The 24,644-nt window shown below is 35.4% G+C and overlaps 1 protein-coding gene, 1 long non-coding RNA gene and 1 other non-coding gene across 3 annotated transcripts; 2 read left to right on the forward strand and 1 right to left on the reverse strand.

Moving 5' to 3' along the window:
• The first annotated feature begins 939 nt into the window (after positions 1–939).
• LOC117917383 lies at positions 940–7,290 on the forward strand. Its single transcript, XR_004651686.1, has 2 exons — positions 940–1,108; positions 6,589–7,290. It is a non-coding gene; the product is annotated as an uncharacterized LOC117917383 (long non-coding RNA).
• Positions 7,291–9,987: 2,697 nt separating this feature from the next.
• Positions 9,988–10,061, forward strand: TRNAV-AAC. Its single transcript has one exon. It is a non-coding gene; the product is annotated as a tRNA-Val (tRNA).
• Positions 10,062–10,666: 605 nt separating this feature from the next.
• Positions 10,667–12,795, reverse strand: LOC117917948 (probable indole-3-pyruvate monooxygenase YUCCA8). The gene is made up of 3 exons (XM_034834431.1): positions 12,000–12,795; positions 11,533–11,904; positions 10,667–11,207 (listed from the first exon to the last, which is right to left on the reverse strand). The coding sequence occupies exons 1-3, from the start codon at positions 12,675–12,677 to the stop codon at positions 10,983–10,985; spliced, it is 1,275 nt and encodes a 424-aa protein (XP_034690322.1). The 5' UTR covers positions 12,678–12,795; the 3' UTR covers positions 10,667–10,982.
• Positions 12,796–24,644: the final 11,849 nt, after the last annotated feature.

Genomic DNA, 24,644 nt, shown 5'->3' on the forward strand with positions numbered 1-24,644 from the left:
ACGAAAGCGACTCCTCCCCGCCAATTTGAAGGGAATGCACCTTCTAATCATCCATTGGTACTTGCCCTCGTCTTCATCTCTACGCCTTTTCATCATCCCCATCTTTATCTCTGTGATCTCTCTATGATCGCAGATGGAACAGTTTTTCTTTCTGAAAGCATAGGGAAATCTTCAAGCTAAAATGATAGCTCTCAATCTAGGGTTTATAGGGTTCTTAACGATCCAGCTGTTATTAAATTGAAATTTCAAATGCAAACTCTCAATCATTCTAACCAGAAAATGCGGGAATTTTAGTCTCTAATGGTCACACAAGGCGGGAGCTTCAGTCTGCCACCGGCTTCTCCTACTGTCCTACACACGCCTTTCTAGACCGTTGGAGCCACCTCCACTTCAAAATAAATTGCAATAAAAAGAGAATTTTTAAGTATGTATATATTAGAAAATTAGCTTCATACATAGTTTGAAATTTAAAACAAAAAAAAACATTTAAATGTTTCTTGGGAATTTTAAAATTACTTAAAGAATTATAATTACAATTTTGAATTTATATTATTTAATTAAATATAAAAAATCTAAAATCTAAAAAAATCCACGAGTAAAAAAAAATTATTTGATAAAATATCAAATATAATTTTTTTTAAAATATAATTTATTAGAAAAATGTTATGAAAGACAAAACATTTCTTAAAAAAAAAATTATATTTGAAAGTGAAAGAATATAAAATAGGTTAAGATAAAAAAAAAAAAGGAAAAAAACATAATAATAATAATAAGTATAATATTAAATAGATTTTATTAAAAAAATTCTTTTATGGTTGTTAATTTTATTTAAAATTTATAAAATTAATATATTTAAATCTTATTATATATGTATATTATACGAATTAGGATCATTTCATTACTTCAAGGCAAATTACCAATTTCTGTTGAATTCAAAAATTTTTAAATCAACATTTTCTGCGTTTCCCGGGAGGGGAGGGGACTGGGGTTTGATCATGGGAACGACGTCCTTCCATTCCCAACTCGAAAAAGCAGAGTTCGGTGCCTATGGCGCCCCCTTGCAGCTTCAAATCGTGAACAGAAAACCCCACAGTCATAAATTTGCTTGGTACATATTTATCCTCCTTTCTTTTTCTAGGGTTTCGTTCAGATTTTTTTTTTTTTTTTCATTTTAATGGGTTGGTAGTGTTTGATTCTTCCATCTATCGGGTAGAGGAAAGAAAGTCTTCAAGGAATGTCATTTTCTGTCTTTAAAGAAGGAAATATACCAAAAACTGTCGCGATGTTTGGTTTCATAGAATTTGAGGGAAATAAAATGGAGAAAAAAATGTATAAGGAAAAAAAAAAACGCCAGGGAAATTTATCAAATTCTCCTTATTAGTGGCTTATGTAGCAGTTGATTTTTCCTCTCAAAAACACCATTCTGTTGATGGGTTCTAGGAGTAGAAAATTAATGTTTAATTCCTTGAATTTCAAAAAGTTCATTAAAATCTCCCCCCACCACTCCTAATCCTCACAATTGAGAACCCTTTTTACATTCTGAGCTGTAATGCATATAACCGTTCATGTGAACCTAGAGAAATCATCTATGACTTGGGCATACTTCTTTCCAACTATAGTCTTAGCCCTCATTAGACTTCATGATCCATGTGCATCAAATCCAGTGGCCCAGAGGTGTGGATACAATCTTAAGTTCTTAACTCTTATGTGAACTTCTAATTTACTTCCTTTTTAAACAATCACCATATATGGGATTACTTGGCTTAAATTAGGAACTTCTGTAATGAGCCTTTTATTTGCAACTTTGATTAACTCCTTATAATTTATATGCCCCATCCTTTTGTTCCATTACTCAATGAAATGAAGTTTAGTATGGAAACACACTAAATCACAATTATTTGTAATCCTAGTACCAATGATGATGCAATCTTCATTCTCATCTAGATCTTCATACTTGTCCTAGGAAAACTTTACTCCAAAATTGTTTTCATAAATTTTTCTGATAGTGTTATCAAATTGGCTCTGAATCCTTCAAAAAGACATCATTAGGCCTAGAACAAACTAGTGTGGCAATTAAATCCCTTGCCCTTGAGACAAGCAACATTATATCATGTTACCACCAGGGTAGGGGTTGTTGTTTATTTCCTCCTCCCTTGGTTTCGAGCCTTTGGGTTGCTTTTGTATACTCCCTGTATGCTTAGAGGGCACTATTTTGGTGTTTCCTCTTTCCGTTTAATATTATTCTCTTTATCTATCAAATATATATATATATATATCATGAACCAAGGAAAGCCTCGGAAGTGATGAAGAATGACTTTTCTTCAGACATATGCCTTAAACACCCACTGTCAAAGTACCAATATGAGGGATTCTAGTTTCTACACTTTAGATCACTCTTCCTAACCCCAAGTTGTCTATAGTTAAGGGAGGTGCCTATTTACCTTTCATTTTCCTATAACCATTGTGTGAACTACAATTCTTCTTAACATTCAGGATTTAATTTCTAAGAGTGTGTGACTCATTAAACTAGCCTACTCACTTGGGGCCCTAACCTATCAAGTAGCTTGTTATAGCATCGACTTTGCATGTGTCCATATTTATAACGAAAGGTGCAGGCTGTAATGGTTTTAAGAGGTGTTTTCAAGTGAGTAGACATCTCCATAAGCCTCCAAAAAGAAGTCTTCCCACTACTAGAAGAGGTGGGCTCTTCTATGTAACCAAGACCATGCTTTTCTTTGAAAGATTTACCTTTTCTAATTAATCTATTTAAAATTTTAGAACTAGTGTGTGCCACTTCCCTTCAACAAGCTAGCAGCCTTGTACCCTTTTTAGTATCTCAATTTCAAGAGTCAAGAACTCTTTACTTTGAAGCAAAGAATGATGTTCTTTCACAAGGAAGCTTATTTTATTAAGCAAATAAGATTTTTCAGCATGCAAAGAAACAATGCAAAAACAACATAGCTTGGGCCATCTTGACTCTTGCTCAAGCCATCTGAGTGCATGACTTTCTTATTTTTCACGGGACAAGGACATTTCTTAGCAATGTCTGTTTTGTCTCCACATTTAAAACATTTAAATCTCTTTTAGATGAACCTTTATCTTTTGTGACATTTTTCTTCCCTTTCCTAGAGGTTCTCTTTTGACTTATTTTCTTTTGAAAGCAAAGATGCTTCCTAAGTCTGTTATTAAATAAAGAGACATCAATTCAACTGTAGTCGTAATTTTATCACTTTGTCAAATTTCTTAGGTTTGTTCTGGGAAGCTTTCAAGGCAACACCCCTAGGCTTTTTAGAAGAAGGTTGGGACATCTTAAAGATCTAAAGTCATCCACAAGAAGATAGTCAACATCTTTATTCTCTTTTATGACTGTCACCCTAGGCTTAAATCTCTCATAGGGAGGGATCTTAAAATTTGTTTAATCACTTTGGGGTTTGGAAAGTTTTCATCTAGGTTAAAGGTAGAATTTAAAATGGTCCTTCATTCAACATAGAAATTAGAAAAGGTCTTATTTTCATCCATTCTAATACTTTCAAACCTAGCAGTGAGCATTTGTAATTGGACAACTTCATAGTAGAAGTTCCCTCATGTAATAGATAATTCTTCTTAAACTTCTCTAGCGTATTTTCAAGTTGCAATCCTCTGAAATTTGTGAAGGTTAATTGTACTGAAAATACAGCAAAGATCCTTGCATTACCTTCACTATTTAATTGTCAACCTTGTCCTATTCTTGTTTGGGCTTAACATCACCAAGATATCCTTCTAGTTTGTCCCCTTTTTAATGGAAGTAACCACCCGTGTTCCATTTTGTTCTAAACTAGCTCACTTGCATTGTAAGGAAAAAAAAATCGTCTTAACTTTTCAAGGAAATATTTGCTTCCATCAAAAAACCAGGAAAGTTTATAGCAGATTCCACTCTGTGGGGTTTCATGTTTTCAAGGACGAAAGTAGGAATTAAAATAATTATTTTTAATTTTAACCTGCTTTGACATTATCGAAACTTTGTTCTTGATACAAGAAACTACCTGTAGAGGGTGAATAAGTAGTTTTAAGACAATTTTTAATTTTATCAACCACATCAAATTAATTAGGTGTAATTATAAAAATAAATGGGAAGAGTAATAAGATGAGAGACATAAAATACACAGAAACTCCCTCTAAATTCACTAAATCTCAAGAAATTATATGGTTTTACCTAGACCAAATGCAATCTTCTTCTAAGGAACTTTACTAATCAACACTTGCGCTCTTCTTTACATCCTCAATCCAGCATCCCTATGCTTCTTAGTAATCTTCACCTAATTCTTTTTGAGGTAAGCAATTCAACAACCTTGCCTTTTTTCCTAAAGGAATTCTAGGAATTTATCTGAAGGGTTCTGTGAGTTATAGAACCTTGGTAAAGTAATGATAGATAATCAATTATTCTCTCTATTTTATTAAAAATATTTTCCTTTCTAGGCACAAAACCCTAGGTAGACTAGGAAGGGAAGTATAACAAACTTGGAAAGTAAGGACCAACAAAAGAATGGAATTTTAAAAATTATTTTGTCTCAAATCATGAGGGATGCTCAGTCCCTAAGTACTCAGCGCTCATGGACGTTCCAATGACCCGTTTGTCTCAAAGTATAATCAAGTTTGTTACTTTCCAAGTATAACAAACTTGGAAAGTAAGGACCAACAAAAGAACGGATTTTTGAAAATTATTGTCTCAAATCATGAGGGATGCTCAGTCCCTAAGGAGTACTCAGCGCTCATGGAGGTTCCCATGACCCATTTGGGCATTTGAGCAATTCTCCCCACTTTCACTTTTTCTCGCGTTTTAATTTAGATCAAGAACTTCTTTGAGCACTCAAGTGGCCTTAAACACATTTAGACTCTCTACCAAAATTCAATTATTAATTTATTAGTAACCACTGTCCAAACTGCATACTTACCTCACTTTACTTCACTAACTTGTGTATTCAACCTCATTCTAAAGCTGATAAGTACCTTTAGAAGTAAGTAGCATTTGAACCAGTGTTTTAGACTAAAATTGCCAATGTAATCTAGCTATACTAGCATACTAACACTTTTGACTAGCATTAGACACATAATTTGATTCCTTTTTTACCTGCAAGTTCATCTCCCTCTCTTCCTCTCTTGCATGTGACTCAACAGCCATCTCATCTTTCCTAACCTTTATACCCGTGCTGCCACATTTCAGAATCTTTCTTTTGGCTTTAGATGTAATAAAGTATGTATAGACCTTATCATCCTTAAAATAATAGGAAATTAGTTGTAAGTATAAGTGGTTTTGTTACTAAAAGGTAACAAGCAAACAAATGAAGAAACCTAAAAAGATAAGACATAAAAAATGGGAAATCTAAAAAGGAGATATCTAAAGTTATTGAAAGATAGAACTATCTTCATGTGCTGGGGTTGCATCTGTGAACCCTATAGATCAAGTGGTATAAGAGCCAAAACCTTGAATTAAGGTTATAGACTAGTAGAGGATAGGGACAGTTCCGAAGGCCACCATGATATCGAATTTTTCCTCCAACCTATGATAATACCCCAGGGATAATAATGTGAGAATTAGTGGTTGCAACCCACTTGTTGATTGGGTGTAAAGTCTTGCCAATATTTGATCAATTTCTAGAGACAAGAAGTTTAGGCATAATTAATGGCTTCTTTTATGCATAAAGATTGTTCTTACAATAAGTAGGTAAAGTTTGATAACACTTGGGAAAAGTTTATGGAAAGGGAATTAGTTCAAAGAGAGTATGAAGGTGTGAGGATTGAACTACATTAGTGCCTTAAACAATGCTATACATCCTTAACAAATCATGATGCAAATTTATTCTACAATTAACACCGCTCTTAAGAAGAAGAACAACTGAAAATATCTATTCCTTTTGCGAGATTTATATAATGCATAATCAGTTCATTCATGAGGGATAGCAAATAAAGAATGGATAAAATTACTTAAGATTCCAATAGACGAACAAAAGTCTTGCAAATTCGAGCACAGATTCTTTCCAACCTAGAGGGACTGATGCATGAAGATAAGTATTTTTTTTCTTTGGGTAATTCCAATTTTTTAGGTTTCTTGTGTTTTTAGATTTCCCAATTTGTTTTCCTATTATCTTGGGATAATGAATACAATTATAATTATATTTTTCTTTTCTCTTAGTTTGAGGATTATGAGGTCTGTAGATACTTGAGTAATGAATACAATTATAATTATATTTTTTCTCTTATCTTCAGGATTATGAGGTGTGTAGATACTTGAGTATAGCTAGGGTTTGGAAGGAAATTGTTATTATTGATCAATAAAATTAGTTTTTTTTAAGAATTTCTTGAGTACTTTATTCAAAGAAGATGACGTTCTTTCTGGTTACCTATTGTTCTTGGCATTCATTGGATTCGAAAAGCCTTTAGATGCCTCTTCCATGGTATTTTCTAAGAAAATCAACCAGCTCTAGATGATGCCACTTTTTGTCATAACTAAATGTGTGCCTACATGCCCACAATGCATCATTCTTGATAATGCAGTATGCCTAGAGGATGATATGGTAAATGTAAAATCCAACTGCACTTTCTGTATTCTAGGGATGGAGATCCAACTCCAAGAGGGGTGCCAACAGTGTTTCCACAATTGGGCATGCTCTCAGTTGAGGGAGGAGAGAGGCTAGGATAAATGAGATGCTTGAAACTTGGTCTGAAGGATGTGGACTAAATGGTTCAGGATGAAAGCAACGAAGGTGAAAGTACAAAGCTAACTGAGACATTGAAGTTTGGCTTGAAGGATATGGACTGAACAGTTGAGGATTAAAGCAGTTGAAGGTATAACATAAAACAATTTAGTGCTCCAAAACCATGGAAGGTGTTACAGAAAGCTTTTAGTTGGAGGGACAGAAGATCGTACCTGGAGGCTGTGGAGGTTGTTGACAGAAGCACTTGCATGAAGGCAGTCGGATATTTAACAATGCAGAGTGAAAGAATTTGTTTTGTGAGGATGTCCAAGGTGAAGAGGGTTTTGGTTTGCTAATCTGAACTGTACAGATATGTTATATGTATTTGACTTTCTTTCACTTGCTTTTCTTGCCCATTTTCCATGGGGTTAAATTCAGTTACATGTTATATGGACTCTTGACATCCCCTTCTCCCTTTTCCACTTTAGTTAATTGTTTTGATAATGCAATTGAAAATTCTGGCCTTGAGGGCCATTGTTGTATTGATTTAGCAGTTTCTTCTGTTACAAGGAAATGGTTGAATATGTAATTACTGTATTCCATTTTTATTTTTTTCATATAATTTCCTTTCTTTCTTTCTTTTTTAATTTTAAATTCTTGCAAAAAACGTTGCCTGCTTGTACCATTTACTGGGATGAACCTACATTCATCAGATGCAGACTCTGATGGTGAGATCAGTGAAGCTTCGGTATCTTAATTTGATGAAGCTCTGAGCGTATGGACTGAGGTGACAAAATTGAGCACCAAAGCATTGAAGGCAATGTACGAAGCTTAAATGAGTGTTTGAGGCAACAAAGACGAATGATGAAGCTGTGGACTTGCTTATACTGGATTCTGATTTTGACAATATGTGGGAGATGCACTGATGTAAATGATGCTTTATGAATATTAACAACATCATCTATACTGATAGGGAGGCCTGGGTTACCGAGAGGAGTGAACCTTTGAAGGTGTGGACTGAAACAAGGAGTCAGGTTTAAAAGAAATGAAGGCAAATCATGGAGCTTCAAACTGTCTCCTTTGTTTTTCCTTAAATACTGCATGCGGTGCTTGGGGGCTACGGAAGGTATTGATGAAAACACTTATTTGAAGGCATTTAAAATTTCAAGGATATGGACCGGAGAGAAATGCTAATAGCTCTGTCTAACGAGGAAGGCAGATTTGCTTAGCTAGCCAAAAGTGATGTCTTCACCATGTGTTCAGGCTGGTTTTTCTGTGTTAAACATTCCTTCTATATCTTGGTTTGATTCTTCTGTAGATTTTGTTAAGAACTTGGCTATGTTGTGCCTGTTTGAACCATGATTTTAGAAGATAGAAGCTCTCTTTCTCATGCAATGTAGTTTTATCAACTGCTTGTTCTCAATCTATTTTACAGCTTTCTGTTCTTCCCAAGTGAAATGCACCAATTAAGTAGGACCATGCAGCCCTACACTCACTGCCCCATGTGTTTAACCAAGCCATGTACTTAAGAGGTCAGGATTTCTGCAATACTGTAAGATCAGTTTCTTCTGAGATTTACCATATTTCTATCACAGGTTCCTGTCTCTGTCTTTGCATATGTCGTATGCACGAGGACACGGTTACACATGGTCACTGGAGCAGTTTATAAAAGGCAAAAACATGGAAACATCGTCAGGAAGTCTCCCCCTGAGAATCAATATGTGACCCATGGTTTTAATGTATAGTCCTGTTGTCAATTTCTTTGTCCAGCAGTCTACTATGATAGTATGTATTGATTAGAACACGGTTACAGGTGTCCAAAGTGGGAACACCAGCAAAATGGGAAGTAGCTTCATGTATCTTCTTAGAATTGGCATTTCATTTTCCAGGTGTGAGCCTACGCTTTTATACCTGTGGGGGGTTACTTGCCCAGGGGGGATGGTCGGTAGGCATCATTGTTGACCTGCCAACAAGTAGATCAGCCAAACGACAAGCTGGTTTATTAGCTGTAGCATCCGTATAAAATGTAGTTCTTGGGTTAGTAGTACATTCCCTACGAGTAATCAATTCAACTTTTACCAGTCCAAACCCAAGTCGGCAAAGCCGTGTGAAGATTAAATTTTTTATTTTTTATTTTTTATTTTTTGCATACTATGATCTGTAGTTTGTCGTAGCAGAAAAAAATGCCAGGGGGGCCTGTGATGGAATTGCAGGAAAGGATTCCAGGAGCCCCCCATGTGTGAACTTACTGTTGTTACAGGTACCATCCAAATGAGAAAGAGTTGGAAGAGTAGGGTAGAAAATCAAGTAAAGGAACCAAATAGAAAAGGACAGTGTGCACTCAAGTTAAGAGGAAAACTGAGTTGCAGGTATAAGGTGTGTGGTGGTGAAGATGATAGAATGGGCCATTAGGTAAGAAGTCATTCTGGCTTTTTAAAAATCAGTGGCATGGGGACTCATGTGAGTTGTTTTTAGTGTCTGTTTCCCAGAGCTGTACACTAAGGGAAGGAGTGGTGAGTGCCCTTGGTTTGAGTCTCAACTCAATGTACGCGCTTCATATACCTTTCATGCCTTCTGGACTGCACTTCTTTACATCCATTCTTCCACTTTGTGTCCATGAACTTGCCTACAAAAATCTCAGTTAAAACTCAGAAACAGGCCAAACTACTTTCTGGATTTCTCTACCTGAATCTCTGTCCCAAACTGTCACTTTCTCCATGCATTTTTCAGGGGAAAGACCAGTCCCCATATCTAATTTTCTTTTAATTTTCAAAATCTTGGCCTGAAGGGTAGTTGAGGTACTGATACAATTATTGGTCTTGAAGCATCCATGGTGTAGTTTCTGTTTCGAAATTTCTTAGACAACCTCGGTTTATTGCAATAGTTATTGGGTTGTATTATTTTTCCCCTCTTGTCATATATTGTTGTTTCAATAACGAGCTCAACAACCAGCTGCTACAATAATAGTGGCAATAATAAGAGTAAAACTAAGGAGGCATTCTCTCTTTCCTGGGATGCTGAAATGGGAACCTTTGATGGGCCATGGTGGACTGCTTCATTTTCTGTCATTGAGATCAAAATTTCAAATGTTTTTGACATGGTGTACAGGACTTTTTGAGGATGAATGAAGCTTGAGAAAACAGTGGCTTATCTCTGACCTTATTCCACTGAAAATTTATTGAATGGTACCTTCCTGTTTGCCTTCATCACTTCCTAGAGTCATCTACCAGGAAAAAAACATGGTAACATCATCAATAGGAGCTATTTTTGTGATCATATTAATAAATTCATTTTGGTTAACATTACTTGCCAGATTGGTGTTGTGGTGTAGTTGGTTATCACGTCAGTCTAACACACTGAAGGTCTCCGGTTCAAGTCCGGGCGACGCCATTCTATCTTTTTTTCCCTTTTGTTTACCCTAGCTGCCATTTGTTGATCTTGGTTTTCTATTTATTATTTTGTATGCTTTACACAGAAGAATGAACTGCAATTCCCTGATATGAACTGTATGTTGGTAAGCATTGATAGATGCTTTACAGAGAAGATTTAACTGTAATTCCCATTGGGAGACTAGCTGCTGAGTCCATGTGCAAGGCAGCAAACTTGTATGTGTATAGTATTCATTATGAGAGTTGGTCAAACTCAAGATAATAATTGTTAAAGGGGGGAAGAGTGACGTGCAGCCACCTTGGATTTGGCCATCCTCAAAGCAATGGAGATGGGGTCCTGTATTGGCCATGGTGTCCCTACCCCCATCTGATGATTGAGCCCTATCCTTGAATCACCCATCTGAAAACATTGAATCATTGGGGTATTCATCCATGAAACTTTGATGGGTATGGGAAGCAAAATAATGTAGGAGCATAGAAGTAGTAGCTTTCAGTTTAAGAATGAGAGGTACTTTCTCATTCATTTGAATTATTGTACATGGAACTTGGAGAAAACTCTCTTGATCACTGAATTATTGCAGAAAACTAATGAAAAAGAGATGGGTGGACAGAGAACTGAGAGGAGAACTTTTTATCATTTACTTGATCACTGAATTATTCTGCACAAATATATGAAACATGGGGGGAAAAGGGAAAAAGCCTCATCATCCTGGGTTCTACAAAATGCCCAAACAATTCAAAACTTGGGCCTTTGGAGAGGGCTGGGTCTCTGTGCTATGCTGTTCAGCCTGTTCTTTTCTGTTTTTACATATCTATTTTTTTTTTCTTAACATAATGATCCTCATGACTTACTGCTACCATGTTGAAAACAAAAAGGGAAAAAAACTAAGGAATTTTATGGATTATTTGCAACTTTGATGGCCTAGAACTGTGAAATGCAGCGGCGATGGCAAGCGGTTGCTTTAGGTTTCTGAGCCGTTTCCTCCTTCCAGACCTTGCCTATGTCTTGTGCTATTCTTATGGCATCCAGGGATGCACCTGAGAGCCCTCTCCTTGAGAACCCAACTGCATAAAGCCCAGCCTTTCCTTTCCACCCATTTGGGAATGATGCCTTTGGGAATCCATTCTTGCAGAAGAACTGGCTTTCCTGCACATTTTCAACCCAAAAAAAAGGTCAGCTCATTTATCCAAATCAATCTTTTTTGTCAGAAGAGCAAGTGCTAATTATAGAAACTCAGAGGGGAAGCTTCCAAAACTGTTCTATTTTTAAGGAAATGGGACAAAATCAGAACTGCCAAACAAAGCCTAACTCTGCGCTCAGAGTCTGACTTTCTGATCATGGTATCAAAACTATTTTAAAGAAAAAAAGGAAAACTCTTTAACTGCCAAAACTGTCATTTGAATCCAAAAAAGAAATGGGGAAAAGGTTAGAATTGAAGAGATGGAAGAAAGGGAATGAAACATTTTCTAACCTTTAGCCAAAAAGGGACATTGCTGCGGTATCCAGTGGCAAGCACAACTGAATCGATATCAAGTTTTTCCCCATTGACGAGTTCAACACTATCAGGGAAAAATCTCTTAATGCCTGGAACCACCTTGATGTCTCCAGATCTGATCTTTTCCAAAGCACCAATGTCCAGAACAGGGGTCTTTCCCTGAGTGTTCTTGAGTTCCAATGGCCCCATGGATGGCCTCTTCAGCCCGTATTTTTCGTTGTCTCCGAGCACCAACCATGCCAGGATGAGCATCAGCTTGTCAACCAGCCAGAGGGGCAGCCATTTCAGCATCAACGTGGCCAATTCAAATGTTGATTTGCGGAAAACTTCCCTGGGCAAGACATGGACCTGGAAATGGGAAAAAAGAAACACAACCTCATTAGAATCCAACCTCATGTTCATCATTTTTTCAACGGAAATAAATCCCTGTGTCAATGACTTACCGAGCTGCGAACCACCATGGCTGGTGTTGCATTGTGGTTGCAGAGGTCGAGAGAGACCTCCATGCCTGAATTCCCACAACCAACGACTAGAACCCGCTTTCCGCGGAAGGTTTCCCCACTCTTGTACTCACAGGCGTGCATGACATTGCCACCGAACGCTCCCAATCCTTCAATGTCAGGCACCACACGCTCAGCATTCTCGCCTGTGGCCACCACAAGCCACCTGCAAATGTACTCAACCTCAGAGTGGGCACCGGCGGCGGCGTTGGTGGAAACAGTTCTGACGCGCCACAGCCCACAAGTCTCATCGTACTTGGCTGACTGCACGCACTCATTGAACCGTGGATTGACCTCAAAGCGCTTGGCATATGATTCAAGGTACTCGATGAACTGCTTCTTGGTGGGGTACTCAGGAAAAGCTTCTGGAAATGGCATCTTGGGGAGCTGGCAGAACTGCTTGGGAAGATGAAGTTTAAGCCTGTCATAAGTCCTCTTCTGCCACAGCGAAGCAATGCACTCAGCTCTCTCAAGGACTACAAAGGGCACTCCCTGCTCCTTCAGGCATGCCCCAACAGCCAGCCCCGACGGCCCCGCTCCAACTATCACGGGCCCGTTCACCCACACGCAGCGGCGAGAGAAAAAGTCATCATGATCCGAAATCCTCAAAGTTTTTTCCATGATCAAATGGAGGATTGGTTCAAATTTTGAAGTAGTGATGAATAAGGTGGTGTTTGGGAGAAGGGAAGAGAAGAAAGTAGGTGTTGTTTTTGTTGTCTGTATGAGTTTCTAGAAAAGAGTTGAGAGTTGGTTTGAGAGGGGAGATGGGGGGGAGGGGGCTTAAATAGGGGGTGATCTTTTGAGGGGTCAGCCTCAAATCGTCACTCTTTCCCTTTCTTTTATTATTTTTTTCTTACATTTTGCTTCAAATCATTTGTTTATGTTAAGCTCTTGTCAATTCGTTTTTATATACTTCTTCTTGGGAGGGGAACCGTTTCATTCTTCGCTTCTATACATTTTGAAGGAACTGTATGATCTCGTGTGCAAAATAAGTTTTGAGGGTGTTAATGATGATTTTCACCTTATTAATCCAATACGAATTATCATTCTATTCGAAACTTTAGGAGAAAATTTTTCCTTTTACCTAATAAAGAGGGTCATCACGACCAAGCCCCAATGAACCGTTCTACCAAACAAACAGATATCTATAAAGTAGTATGTTATCAATCTAGTGTTAGAAAGTCTTGGAAGTTAATCACCTAATAACTAGGAATCCGCTATTGAAATCTTAATGAATGGCAATCTCTCTAAAGTAACGAAATTATCGATCATTAAAAATAAGCTAATTATCTTTGTTTAACAAAATATAATATTTGTAAATTAAAAGTATCTTCCATTAATTCAATATACACTATCTTATATTAATAGTATTCCACAAAAGATTTAATTAAAAAAAATTATAAAACCTAGAGGAGCATAGGGGAGCAAAGAAAGTGACGTGTCATAACAAAGAGAGCATTTCAGAAATAAAAAAATAAATAAAAGAAAAATCCGAACAAGTCGGACTCAAATGCCAAGGTGGCCAGGGTGAGCGATGAGTAGGATTGGAACCATGCCCCCACGTGGAGTGGACGAGCGAAATTGTACTCTACATGAAGGTGGGGCCCCATGGCACACAGTGTTGGGCCCCCACACACAAGCCTGCAAGCATTGGGATTGCGACTTGTAAGGCTGTTTCGGCCCACAAAGCCCATTCTGCCAACCATCTTTCACACCACATTAGTGGCGTGTGTTGGACCCACTATTTTTGTCCTAGCTTTTGTTTACTAGCTTCCTCCCCAACACACAAAAAATCTACTCCACTTGTATTAGTTTTCATACCTAATTTCTAATCTTAACTCCCATTCATTAATGCGAGTTGATCCTTTTGAGTTTGTCCACTCCAAGTCCTATCTATACATAACTAAATAAATAGTCAAAGATTAACATCGTATTCATATATTTCTTATTCATATCAAAATCACTCTGACAGACTCGAAAGGAAAAAGAAGAAACTAAATAAATGCATGAACATCGATAAACATAATCAAAATGTTTCTTATGTGAAAACAATTAGGTTTGAGATTACATTAATTTTTCTTTCATAGCATATAATCCACGAGCTATAATGTTTTAAGACTGCATGCTTTATTTTTGTCTTTCTTTTTTCTTTGACTATTAAACTCGAGGAAAGGAAATGGTTTTGATAAAAAAGTAATTATTCTTTGTCGATTTTTGTTTGAATTTGAATGTGGGTATTTCCCTCGAATAAATAGCACTAGCGAGCTAGCTAGTAACAATGATTATTTAGTACTTTCAAAGTATGATTTTGCTTTATAAATTATGCATTAATGCAATTGACTAAACCCTAGTCTTTGTTCAAATATAGTAAGGCTAATAAATAATTAATTTTGCTTTTCTGTTAAAGTACGTATAATAGTCTCTAGCTCGACACGCGTCCTAATGATTAACAAGTAAAGTGGGGTTATATATAGATATAATTATGGTGATTAGAAAATGTACTTAGGAATAGATATAGATGCATATGAAGCTTGGTAGAAATATATATATAGCTAGCTAGGGATTGTGAAAGTATAAATAGTATATATATATGGAATGTAATATTGTAGGGTAGTAATTAAGTAGAGATGATGAAGAGAAGTGAGTTGGAAAAATCATGGAAGATGGCCCACACACCCACTTGGAATTTGTTGAGTAAAAATTCATTGGGAAGAAGAGGAGGGCATGTGCATGAAACCTTGATTTCATAGAGACTCTCCTTTTCATGAAAAAGGGGGTTTGGAATGAGCCTGCCCACACCAATCCAATATTATAAACAAAGCTCCAAATGAAACCCTACAAAAAGGATATGAGAGAAAGAATAGCTTATTAGCTTTAGCTTAGTCATAACTCATATCCCATGCATGATATCTGATAGGGATATGTGTTTTTTTTCCTTTCTTTTTCTCATCCCTATACATTCCTTAGGCATTCCCACCCACCAGCCTTGCACTGCTCCACAGCCAGCTTGCTGGAGACCCCCCCGCCTTTCTGCTTTTAGGATGAGATGCAACCATTTTTCTATTCTCTCCATTCTTTTATGCACAAACCCTAGCTAGGGCTTTTCTTATTAGATGCTTTCTTATTTCTTTCTCTGGGTCGGCGGCATTTGGCCTCAAGCTATGATCATCGGTTTTTTTTTTCTCTTTGACAGAATATCTCTTTAGTAGTGGTGATGGTGATGGGCTAACTAAATTATGTAAAAGTTTCCACAAAATCTACAATGAGTACTTGGGGTCGCACGCGGAAAGAGAAGTTCGAGAAATATTATGAAATGATTAGGATATCACTGCCCTGCTTCAAATTTCCTGGAAGCTTGCTCGTCTGTTGCCAACTTGATCCTACTGCAGAAAGTTAAACCCTCGGGTATGGCAGTGGCGGTGCGCCACTACCGTCATTATAATTATTATAATTAATAATGGGAGAATGAGAATAAGAATAAGAATAAAGGAAGGAAGCGAGGAAGAAGAGGCCATGGTAACAACTTGCACTACTGCTCTATCCTCTTGGCTGGTAATGAGTGAGGCTGCTTCTGGTTGAAGAAGGTAGCAGCAGCAGTAGTACTATTAATTTTGGAAGTTGATGCATGCTGCCAAACCCCAAAAAGGAGGTCAGTATGGCTGGTTAATGGGACGTTTTTGTTTTTCATGAATCCTCCTCTTCTTCCAGGGTGTTTTTGGAACTTAAATCAAGGTAAAAACAAACAATTGAGGGCATACAATATGAAAAATATCAAGCATTATTTTGGATGGAGCCAATATCAAATAATACAACATCATGAGGTAAGAGCATGCGCGTAGGCGAGGAGGTGGTGAATAGTGCACCACCCTAGCTACTTGTTCTAGCTAGTAAAATATTTAACCCTAATCACAAAAACGACTGCAATGTCTTTGATTTTTTTGGTAATTGGCATTGTTCATAGTTGCAATATCATAAGTAAAATCGAAAATTCAATTAAAACGATTCCACTCAATTAAAACTGATCATATCGCTTTGGTTTTTTAATAAACATAAAAGTCGGTTCAATTTGAAAAGTTTGAAAACCAACTTTGTCCATCTAGTTTTCACTTCTTTGTCTCCTGATCGACAAAAACCAAACTAAACTAGTATGTATATATAATATTCAATGAGTTTTCTTATATTAGACTCTAATTTATTATTCCTAAACTATATTCAAAATAATTTTTAAATGCATTTTTTATACTTTTGAGCTAAAAATTTTAAATATATTCTAAACCTCAAGCACAAATTGGTTCAATTGCTCTGAAAAGAAATTAACTCACATTCAAGTTGATCATATAAACTAAACCAAACCAACCTTAATTAAGCTTATTTGATTTTGGTGTTTTTATTAATTAAAAAATCAATTCAATTTTGATTCAAGTATAAACCAGTTAAATTGATTTCACTAATTTTTCCTTCTTTGTACCTTGCTAAAAATCCAATCCTTGCCTACCAACCACACATTGTCTAACTTAATCTAATTCTCTCCCAATACCATCCTCAAAACAAACGATTCATGTGGATTTTTCCTCCAACCAACGAAGAGATCTTGGCGGAATTGCTGCATATGAAATCGAGCACAATTTTGAAAAAAAATAGCCCACTTTTTTCTTTGAAAAGAGATGGAAAACATGTTCAATGTCATTTGATTGAATACGTACCTTCTTAGACCGCTAAGTAATATTAATCATACTTCTGATTAAATGAGCCGAATACAAGTTTGTATTTAAGTTTTACTTTAGTTTTCTGATTTCAAAACAAATTAAATAACTAGTAAGATGTCCAACCAATATTTCCTAGCTACCAAACACATCCAAATGTATTGCAAACCAGTCAAGATATATAATATCAATGTTGTCCTTTTTGTTGTCATCATAATGCATGGCTAATCGCTGAACAACTTATAAGAGTTGGCAATGGCGTGAATTTGGATGCATGAATTAGGGTGTTAGTCCCAACATTATTCCACCTAACATATCGCCCTTCTAATACCAAATCTAATAATTTTGGCTTGGCATACTCCTACATACAGGTCACAATGTCACATAGTGATGAAACTCTTCCATTAATCTTCAAGAAATGTGCTTCATTTTGCATCTTTGCATGTTCTTCTAATTTCCTTGCTTTTACTTTTGTGTACAAATACTTTCTGTCATCAATTTCTCTGCACATTGATTTATTCTTGGTCAACCACAACTAGTTAGGGGAATATACACCTTAAAGTGGAGTTGCACAACATATTAAAAGTGGAGTTAGGTTAAATTCATGATTATTAGAGGGGGCCCATAAGATCACAAGGGCTTTATCACTCTCAAAGTTCCATATATAAACTATAGATACATACTCATTCCACCCACAACTTCAAATGTTTAATAGCTTTATTACTCTCATTATTGAATCACCCTTAAAAAATCTCTACTAATTGTCCACTCAATCATTAAACCACATAAAGCTAAATGCTCATACACCTCCCCTTCTTTGCAAATCAACCGCTCTAGAAGCATCTTATGAGATTATATCGATTTTCAACCGTTGGATCAATCCAAGGACCTGAAGAGAAGGAATAATATATGTGTAAATGGCTATACAATATATAATTAAGTAAATGATTAACTAAGAACTTCATGGGAAACCATATTCAAATGGCTAGCTTGGAGAGAGAGAGAGAGAGAGTTCAAACCCTTGAATCTCCTCCTTTAATTTGTATAGATCTCATGGTAAAGATGTATCACATTGCAACATAAGAACTTTTGGAGGATAAAAGACTAAACCGACCAAAAAAATAAAATAGAAAATATGAAGGAAATCACAACAAATCTATATGGGCATATTAGAACCTTAGAAAGATTTGGAAAATCTTGATCACTTGCTCCAAAATCTCCTGTCGTGTTATCTCATGTGGCTCACCAAGTCTCTTATTTGCATATAAACAACTAAATTAAACCATTTAGTAATTAGGGTTTAGAATATTTTCTTGTTTGTATGTTTTGATTTGCCCCCATATGCATGAGAACATAGATCCAACTATGATTGGTGTTAAGATTTTAATAATTTGTAGTTTTGATATTATTGTCAAGGGGGTTGGTGATTCAATAGTCAATACTTGGTCAACATATTTTCATGTTCATGAATTAATACACTTTCAACAACTTATAATCTAATTAGTGTATAATTTTCATTTAAATATAATCTAACTCAAGGTTATAGGTAGAGTTTTTAAGCAAAATAGATTTTAAGTTCAATAAGACTCAAAAAGTAAAAAAAAATAACTGCCAAAAAAGGCATATAAACTTAACAAAATTACATGATTCGATAATCTCTTTTAATCTATTATAATGAAAATTAGGATTACAAATATCCCTCTATTCATTGTTTTAATTAAGTTTAAAATTTAAATAAATTGCCACTCATATAATATCAACTATCATTATTATATATAAATAAATAAAATCATTTACAAAATACAAAGGAAAAAAATCTTTTTTATTACATAGCAACTTTTGTGCATGATTCCAAAAAGTAGCTTTTTCCCACCATTGAAGAAAGACAAAAAAAAAAATAATAATAATACTTACCTTCATTAAACAAGCTTATATTATTTCAATAATGTAATGTATATGTATAAATATGGCCATTAAGAAGCCACCAATAATTAAGAAATTATTAATATTATTTTGAAGAAAAAATCAGAACTTTGTGAGAGAAGAAAAAACAAAAGGGAAATCACCCAAAACCAGGGATTAGCCTATAAAGAAATGGTGAGTATTTATTTGTAAATCACATGGTAGAGAACATGGAGCACCATAAAAATAAAAAAATAATAAAAAAGCATGTCAAAATGGCAATAATGGAGAAGCCCATTAATGAAGTGGAGGGGGTGTGTGTTTAGGGTGTTGTGTATTGATTTTAAATGATTGAGCTTTAATGTGGGTGACATCATTCCCCTCTGACGCCCCTCTTCCCAACACTAACATTCAGTTGATGAGGTCGGTAAAACAGTTTGAATGAACCCTAATTCAACTCATTTATCCATCTCTCTCTCTCCCTCTCTCTCTCTCTCCCTCTCTTGCATGTGTTAGCTTAGGAGCATTGCACCTGGCACAACCAAAGCCTTGCATGTGGCATGGAGTTATGTATTTTTTATATTTGAATTCTCATATAAGCCTTCTCCCCATTCTAGGTGCCGCCCCTCTCCATAGTTACAGCTAAAAAAACTGCGAACCCAACACATAGATTTAGTCTCCCAAAAGAGAGAGAGAGAGAAAGAGAGATAACAAATGGGTTTGATTAAATTAATAAACCCTCATCAAAAAGAAAAGAAAAGAATAGGAGTTAGGGTTTAGCGCATGTGGTTGTTCTTAATGAGTGTGGTTTATAGAGTTCCTCACATTTATCTACACCAATTTCCTAGGCATCTCACATGAATGTTTTCTTCCATCTCCAATTACACAAAGTTGAAGGGAGGGAGGCATGATCGAAGTCTGTAAATGCTCCATTAATTTAAGAATTCCAAGGCTGTTTTTCAGAGGCCAAGGCCAAGTTTTTGGTACTTCAAAAAAGGTGTACGTGGATGTTTTTGGTGGGATAGGGTTCATGCATTGCACCACGTCCACCCACTGCTACACTCTCATGCTTTGATCCCTTCCAAGATGGTAAGAATCATTCTACCCAAATTATCTCCCCTTCTCCCACCCCCTCTTTAATTTACTCTCCCCCATTCCTTGAAATGCTACATTATTAATTTAATTTACAAAATCAATAGTTAAAGCTTGGTTATTTTCCCATGAAATATTATTATTATTTTATGAATGTCTCTAACGCGCTTATGATATGTTTTTGCTGCACATGGCTTCCATTGTGTATGGCCAGGCCGGTTACGGCGTTTGAGCTTCACCAAGACATGATGAGAGAAACCGCCCATCAACCGCCTTTCTATTCCATGTGACCCATCTTAAATTCCTCATCACCCTCTGATTTTCCCAAAAGAGAAAGTCAATCGGTTTTAATATTAAGCCATTCTAGAAGCTCAAATCCTTGAGTCATTTCCATTACAAAAAAAGTCGTTATCAATTCAATATTGGTCGAACTTGCAATCTCAATCGTTGAAAATATATGATCAAATCCAAATCCTTGAATGATGATATAAATGTATAAAATTAGGGTATCAAATATAGAAAAAAAAATGTGATCAACATGAAGATATGAAAATATACAACCCATTATGATTTATCTATTTTTTGATAGGTATCGATGCTGGAATAAAACCCATTAAATTTATACAATACAAAATTTAGATAAAATAAATCATAAATATTTAGACTTAAGTTGGCTTACATTAGTTGATAGTGAAACAATGGATCATATGCTTAAAAACTCGATCTAGTCAATATCTCGATAACGAACATTTTGACCACGAAATTTTCTAAGATTAATCAACTAGTGCTCAATGATCTGATCTTTAATGTAAATAACAATAGGGTAAGTCCAACTAACTTAACTACTATAATAACTGCAAGTATTATTAAACACTAAGACCACAAGAATATTTTCCCAACTAGGGAATACAATATATATTATCTTGAAGAACATGACCATGCTCTAGGGTTTGTGGATGCTTTCATGTGTGCCATGAAACTAGTTTGACCAAAGGATATTTGAGAGAAGTTAGAGATGTGGAAACACATGAGACCACATGTAATGCGCCGTTCAAATTAAATTAAAGTTTGGAATATTAAGACCTTAATTAATGGGACCGTTATCAAAGAATCAAAGAAATTAGTCAAATACAATTTGTGGACTAAAATTTTGATTAACCAAACTAACATGTGGCAACAAATAATCATACTTATAAACAATGATGTTCTTCACCAACCAACCTAACCTGCAATTGATTCTTCAATATATTATGGGGCTTATACTTATTTTGTTAACATTATTAATGCTTTGGTGTGTATCATGCATTGGTGTCTTGCTTGCTTACATTTCATATTTTGTGTAATAGTTGCATTTTCTTTTTACCATGACCAAATAATAATGACTTATTTTGATTTATTTTTGAGAAATTGAAATTTCTTTTTTAAATTCAATAAAAGCTTTTATATCGAAAATTATGATTTAAAAACAGCTTAATACAGGAGTCAGAAAAATATTATTTGTTGTCATAACTCTATTTTAATTTAGGTTTCAACTTCAAGTTTCAGATAAAATCAAAAACCTAAATTTGTTTTACCGACTTTTTACAAGTTTAAAACTCTTTTCTGCCTATCTAAGTAATTTTATTCAAAGAATTTATGGCTTAAAAAAAAAGAGTTTAATAATTAGTATTGAAAGTTGGTCACCTTTTGAGGGATAGAAAGCGTTTCAATAAGAGTCATAATTCCCCTTTTTGAGCCCACTAAGATCTTTTTCGTACACATTCACTTGCATCACATACACAAATGCTCTTTGAACCATGCAATAAGGTCGCCCATAACACAGCTCTCCCACTTTAGTTACCTTAGCTCCAGGCCATGCTATTCAAAAATATTTTTAAAAAAAAATGACAACGTAAACGCTTTTTAACTTATAAAAAAACTATTATTTCATATTAAGTAAAAATAATATTCATGTTTCTGATTGTAATTTTGGTTTTGACTTTAACTTCTAATTAAAAATATAAAAAAAAAAAAACAAAATATTGTTCAAGACGACGCCTAATTAGAAGGGAAAAAACCCTAATACAAAATTAAAAATATGAAGAAAAAAAAAGATTTTAGGGTTTTCCAAAATATGATGACAAGATATCAAGTACATTGAAACCCTTATGCATGCATGAACCCTCCATCCATATCTTCAAAAAACCAAAATGCATGAGGGCATTTTCCCAAAAGTGTTACACTCCCAATGAGCTAAGTGCTAATAATTTGTGGTACAATATCTGCAACAGGAGTAGTGAAAAGAAAAGATGTGCATAGGTGCCATGTCTGATTTGTGAGGGTCCAAGCAAGCTATGAGTATCATTTTTGGAATTTTTTGTGTTCAAAGTGCAATCAAGATTTGGTGAATTTAATCAAAGCTTATCCATGTGGAGACCCATCTGATAATTCAGGTAAATTGACCTTATTCTAAAACAATTTTTTGTTGTCCTATTAAGTTTTGAATATGATTGCATGTGTGTGTACAAAAAAAGAGACTTGTTACATCACTATGAAAATAAGGACACATAAAAATTCCACAAAGATGCATCCAAAAGCTTGATTAAATTGGTATATTGATGAAATGTTTCATTATTCATATGCTCCCTTCACATAAATTTGTGATTCAAAGTTGGCTCACAATAATTCAAGGTGGGCCGCTTCACTTATCTCCCAACTTTATTGAATTCACTTGTACGATTGTACCATCTTAATTATCAAACTCATCATGCCCAACTTTTCTTCTATCAATCTATTCGCATCATCTAATTTTCGAAAATTTATTTCAATTAAAATGTTGTCTAAAAATAATTTTAAAAGGATGTCCTAATGTTAAGAAATACGTTCTTACATAAATTAGATATTTAATAAATTTTTAAAAATTTAATGCATCACTTGAAATGATTCCTCGACAAATGAATTGATAATTCTTTCAAAATTTATTTCTAATTATATAATATATTATCAAAATCACTATCCAATCAATTTTTGTAGTGATTCTAATGAAAAGGTTATGAATTTTGAAAACTATATATATATTTAAATAGGGTAATTCAAAAATTATTGCTAAATTTGTGATGAATTGTCAATTAAAAGTCAAAGACTGATTTCAAAATTCAAATAAAATTGTTTCCTTAAAAGAAATTTTTAGATTGATGTCATATAAAGTGCTATAGATTTGAAAATAGTTTTAAAATTGCCATATTTTAATAAATATTTTTAAAACGATAATTTTTTCAAATAATTCAAGTCGTGAATGTTTGGAATCCATATCATGCAAGGAGACATTGCTTTTGCTAATTCGACCGGAAGGTAATGGTTACTAAAAATTACTTTGAAACATACTATGAATAAGAATATTTTACCATTTTTTTTTTAAATATATGTATAAATATTTTGTATAAATGCTACCTGCCATTGGAGATAGACGGGCAAAAGGCCTGTATTGAAGTGAAAGCGACATGATTGAACAATGAAATTGAATTCTCCTTATTCCAAAGCCAATGAAATGTTGATTGGGCTTTTGACGTGGGTTTTCCAATGAATTCGACAATGACATTGGGCCATGGCCCAATCGTACTCAAACATGTGCCACTTCCACAAAATATACTTGATAGCGACTTGCTACAAATTTGATCTGTGTCTCCATTAATAATTTAATAGTTGTTGTAGTCACTAGGTTCGGATCAAAATGGCCCATTTGAACCCCGCCCAATACATTTGAGCCGAGCTTGCAACTCACCACACTGTCGAAGGGCCCATGGGCCCATCATCATCAAGTTTCACATGGGCCCCAATTAAATGGTAAGAAAAAAACCAAAATCTTGGTATAACTTCAAAGATCAAATGGTCCATAGCAATGGAGGAGAAAGTTGAGCTTATCAAATTGATAAGAGTAGACTTCTATTCTCATTTATGAGGCACAATTCTTGGATACCTTAGGACTCAAAATTCTTGAATAATGACCACAAATTTTCACGACCACAATAAGCCACTTCGAGTAACATTTTTATACACCTGGCATATGCCATATAGTAATGAAAGTTGGTCCACATCATCTAGAGCTCACCAAGCAATACAAATTTTAAAATTAAAAAGAAAAAAAAAACATGGATCGATATAACGTCACAATTGGGATGATAGCGATATTCTTTTTTTTTTCTTTTTTTTTTTCTTTTTCTATTAAAAAACATGCACGACTTAATTCGGGTTGAGCTTGGATTGAGACCAAAAGCATAGTTTTGTACGTAGACTATTTAAAAGAAGTCGGCAAAGAAAATTTGGGGTGATGAATGTGATGTTTTGGCTAGTAAGTGTGATCAAATGGTGGATGAGATGGTGAGGGCATGAGGAATTTAACCTAGAGGTTGAGTCCAAAGGAGGGGACCTATGGACCATTTACAGGGTGTTCAAAGGATGGGTGAGTCAGGTGAATCCTCGGGTTGACCCAGGTGGGTCCGTTATCCGTTTTATACGCGGATGAAAATGGATCAGTGGTGGATACGGTGGAGGGAACATTGCCGACGGGGCAATGGTAGAGGTGGGGGATTAGGGGCATATAAATGAGGGGATTATAGAGTGGTCCTGTGGGGGTCCTTAATTCAACAGGTGGGGGGCATGGATGGTCCCAACCAGGCTTATGAGTATTTGGTGGTGGTGATGAAGGGCCTTGTGTTCATGGTGAAGGTTGGAAGGTAGTCCCATGTGAATTCCTCATGGGCTGGCAAAAGGGTTTTTATTTTTCTGGCCCAATTTCAGTGATTTTCAGATACTTGTCACTGTTCATTTATTGTCTTCTGCAAGTCAATGTGTAGAAGCTGCTTCTTGAATAAATCCGCTTATGCATTCCCTCCATTGGTCGTCACCTAAAGAT

The sequence above is a fragment of the Vitis riparia genome, chromosome 7, assembly GCF_004353265.1.
Source record: "Vitis riparia cultivar Riparia Gloire de Montpellier isolate 1030 chromosome 7, EGFV_Vit.rip_1.0, whole genome shotgun sequence".
NCBI lineage: Eukaryota > Viridiplantae > Streptophyta > Magnoliopsida > Vitales > Vitaceae > Vitis > Vitis riparia.

Coding starts and splice junctions, on each gene's coding strand:
- LOC117917948 (XM_034834431.1), bottom strand. CDS start 12,677: ATGGAAAAAACTTTGAGGATTTCGGATCATGATGACTTTTTCTCTCGC. Junction 11,905..11,999: donor CCATGGTGGTTCGCAGCTCG/GTAAGTCATTGA, acceptor TCCCATTTCCAG/GTCCATGTCTTGCCCAGGGA. Junction 11,208..11,532: donor ATGTCCCTTTTTGGCTAAAG/GTTAGAAAATGT, acceptor GAAAATGTGCAG/GAAAGCCAGTTCTTCTGCAA.